At 57.3% G+C, this 3,370-nt stretch overlaps 1 protein-coding gene across 1 annotated transcript in view; it reads right to left on the bottom strand.

Moving 5' to 3' along the window:
* Window positions 1–3,370, bottom strand: part of LOC105306913 (CUB and sushi domain-containing protein 1-like) — a 185,200-nt gene that overhangs the window by 64,011 nt on the left and 117,819 nt on the right. The window contains exon 28 of the mRNA XM_023524454.1: window positions 1,530–1,724. Coding sequence (XP_023380222.1) covers window positions 1,530–1,724 — 195 coding nt within the window. The remainder of the gene's footprint in view (window positions 1–1,529; window positions 1,725–3,370) is intronic.

Here is a 3,370-nt window from a genome sequence, read left to right as displayed (position 1 = left end):
ACCTGACGCAGCCTGAGAACCCCAGGCTCCCGCACGTCGGATCGGAGTCAGGAAAAGGCCGTCGTGACGCCCGGGGCCGGGGCGTGGAGGTGGTGATGGGGACGGCAGAGCCGCTGCTTCCTCCCCGGGGCGAGCCGGCGTGGAGCGGTCAGCAGAGGCCGCTTTGCCAGCGCTCCTGTGTGTCACACGCTCTCCCCGCGCATGGCAGCGCCCTGGGGAGGCCACCTGCGCTGTGAGTGGGAAGCCTGCGGCGTCACGGACGCCCATGTGGCACCGACCTGGCAGGGTCACCAGTCCCGCAGCACTGGAGACCGAAGTGCTACCTGGACGCAGGTGGGGGCCCACGGATGCCTGCGGGGATGCCCCGCCCCCCAAAGCAGCCCTTGAGGTTCCCTGGACGGACTCCGGTTTGGAGCCGACGAAAAGCTGGCAGGAGGAGTCCTGGCTGGGCCACAGGGAGATGTCCCCGGTGCCTCCGCCCCACTCTCCTGGGGACCCGATGACGTGGTCTCCGAACGTGCACACTGGGCGCCACGGTGGGTGTGGCAGGGGCCGTGGGCGTAGGGAGCAGGGGAGCCGCTAACTCCGACCCGTCGCACAGAGGACACTCAGAATGGATCCAGTGACTGCAGAGTCAAGCCAGGACTCCTTTGAGAATGACGAGGGGACCGTGAATAAGTGCCCCGGAAACTCGGCTCGGGCAGGGCCGTCCGGGGACACAGGTGCTGTTCCCTTTGACACAAGGGAACGGTGACTCCCAGAGGTCACTGTGCCCCCTAATTTATCCCATGGACCAGCTTCTGCACATGTGCAGTTGGCATCTGTTCCATTAAAACTTGAATTAGGGTGATTACGAAACACAGCGAAGCATCTTTGTGTTCTTTGCCCATTTTTACTCTGGTTTATTCCTACTCAGCCGTGCATTTTAGAAATTTGACACTGGTCTAACTACTCGTTTCTGTGCATGACGATTTCCTGTGACCAATCGACGAAAGACTGTCTGTTAAATATGTCTGGATCAAGCTGCGCTCTGCACAATGCTAATATTGTTTTATTTTTCTATTTATGCACCTTTATTATGAATCCTTCTCAGAAGCTCACCCACTTATCCCGTACCTAAGAGAATAACAATCTCTCTTCTCAAGACGGTCATGGTCTGAGAACACAGTGTCTTCAGCATAAACAACATTCCCCAAGATTCTAATTAGAAGGTTGGAATCGTCAGTGTGTGGAATAAAATCGATCTTTTCAAACATGGACCTGCATTTGTTTCTGAGCTGATCTGAAATATCTGAGTGTTCTCATATTTCAAAGTTTACAAAATGCCATTGTTAACAAGGACGAGACGGCATTTAGCATGTGTTCCGGCAGCCGTGTATGTTGGGCGTGTCACGTGAGGATACACATCCATCATAATGAAAATGAATGCCGTCTGGCGGCACCGCAAGTCTGCAGGGCCGGTAGGTCACGGCGCCGCGGCTGCCCGTGGCTCGGACGCTGCGCACCTGGGGAGCTCGCCTGGGACTCACCTCTGCACCTTGGCCTCTCCTCTCCGATGCTCCACGTCCCGTTTGCCTGGCACTGCACGAGCCGTCCGCCCTCCAGGTAATACCCGGGGCTGCAGCTCAGCAGTACCTGAGCTCCATACTCGCTGGGGGACCCTGACACCAGCCTCCAGGTGACGTGTTCTGAGAGCTGGGCTTCGATGCCAGGGCAGGTCACCGCTGGAAGAGAAACAGACGGAACGTCAGCATGGTTCCCCCAAGGGATCCGACCGAGCTTGCTGCCAAGAAACTGCTCCTGCTGTGCAAGCTCCATGCTGTGCCCAGCATTTCGGGGTTCCTCTGCTCTCCACGTAGTCACACGGAAAGGCCACGCGTGGAAAACGCAGCCCGGGGCCTCACGCACGCGCCGCAGCCATCCTGCAGTGATGCCACGCTGCGAAGGGACAGATCGCTTACGTGAGGTTGCGTGGTTCCTTTGGGGTTCACTGTGCAAAGACCAGGTGCAAAAAAAAATACTTTTCACGAAATTCATCTCAATGCCCCCCGAGAAACGCGGAGTAGCCCCCGGGCGATGGGAACCTGCCGGGGCTCTAATGCTCAGAGGCTTGGCGCCCCGCGCACCCCTCCCCCGTGGAGCAGGCCTATGCAACAGATGGCACGTCATGGACTTGCAAGTGGCTCAGAGGTTCAAGGGCACGGGCACCTGCGCTGAGAAGCACAGAGCGCGCCTCAGAGGAGAACATCGGTGCGCGCCCAGGAGGGGCTGGGTCTCCAGGGGCTGCTGACGGGATGGCAGCGTTCACGGACTGCGGGCGCTCGAGTCAGGTGCTAACTGTGCACAGGGAAATGTGCGGAAACACAGTAAGAGCGGAGAGCTCTGCAGGGAGGAAGAGAAGCCAGCGAACGGCCAAACCAGAACCAAATAATCACAGAGCAAATGACGCTCGACGTACAAACGTGTGCGCATGCAAAATGCCGCATATACGAGTGCCCGTGTCTTATGAAAAGTAAGGTAATCTTTAAAATGAATTTCACGAAGTGAGGAGCCAGAGTTTCACTTCTCTGAATATAACATCATCACAGCCACCTGTCCACGACGTCTGCTAATGTTACGGTCACCTGCGTCCTTGTCGGGCCGTCCGGGGACGTCTGGATAGCTATTTGAGACTCCCGGTAGGCCCTGCACAAGGACAGGCCTTGCTGATGATCTGGCCGCTGTTTCCCAGGCGGGCAGTGTCCCCGGGGCCCCGGAGACCGTTCTCATGGGGAGAAGCCCAGAACGTAGTGTGTGGTTGCCATGCGTGGGGTCGGGCTCTCACTCCGAGAATAACGTGAATGAGAATTGAACTCGAAAATGTGCCGGTGAATTTTGTTATCGCGGTTTCCCGGACTATCTCACAATTACGGTAAAACAGCGCTTTCATTACACAGAAAACAACTAGGATACGTATGCTTCCTTAATGGTGCCTGACTGGGGAAATGTAGTAATGATCTGTCGAAAAATAGACGAAAATGAGAGCTAGGAAATTAAAAGTTATGCGGGAGCCAACTACCTTCCGCAAATGCTCACATGTTCGTATTAAAGAAGGTGAAACACGTTCAACGCGACCAAGAGACCGGGCGCGAGAGAGGCGCAGGCACGAACTTTCCACAAGGCCCGGGAGCGGACGCCGCGGACACCGCGGACGATGCAGACACCGCGGACGACGGCAGTCTCCATGGACGGACCCGGCCGCTAGGACCGCGTCCACCTCGGGGTTGGTGTGCACACAGCTGCGGTGCGCGCGCGTCGTGTATGCGGTGTGCGCGCGTCGTGTGTGCGGTGTGTAGTGTGCGGGGAACCTCTGCTCTCTCCGGCTTTGCGC

The sequence above is a fragment of the Pteropus vampyrus genome, unplaced genomic scaffold (assembly GCF_000151845.1).
Source record: "Pteropus vampyrus isolate Shadow unplaced genomic scaffold, Pvam_2.0 Scaffold464, whole genome shotgun sequence".
NCBI classification, from domain to species: domain Eukaryota; kingdom Metazoa; phylum Chordata; class Mammalia; order Chiroptera; family Pteropodidae; genus Pteropus; species Pteropus vampyrus.
The sequence above is the reverse complement of the archived record's forward strand: the minus strand, read 5'-3'. Positions and strand labels throughout refer to the sequence as shown.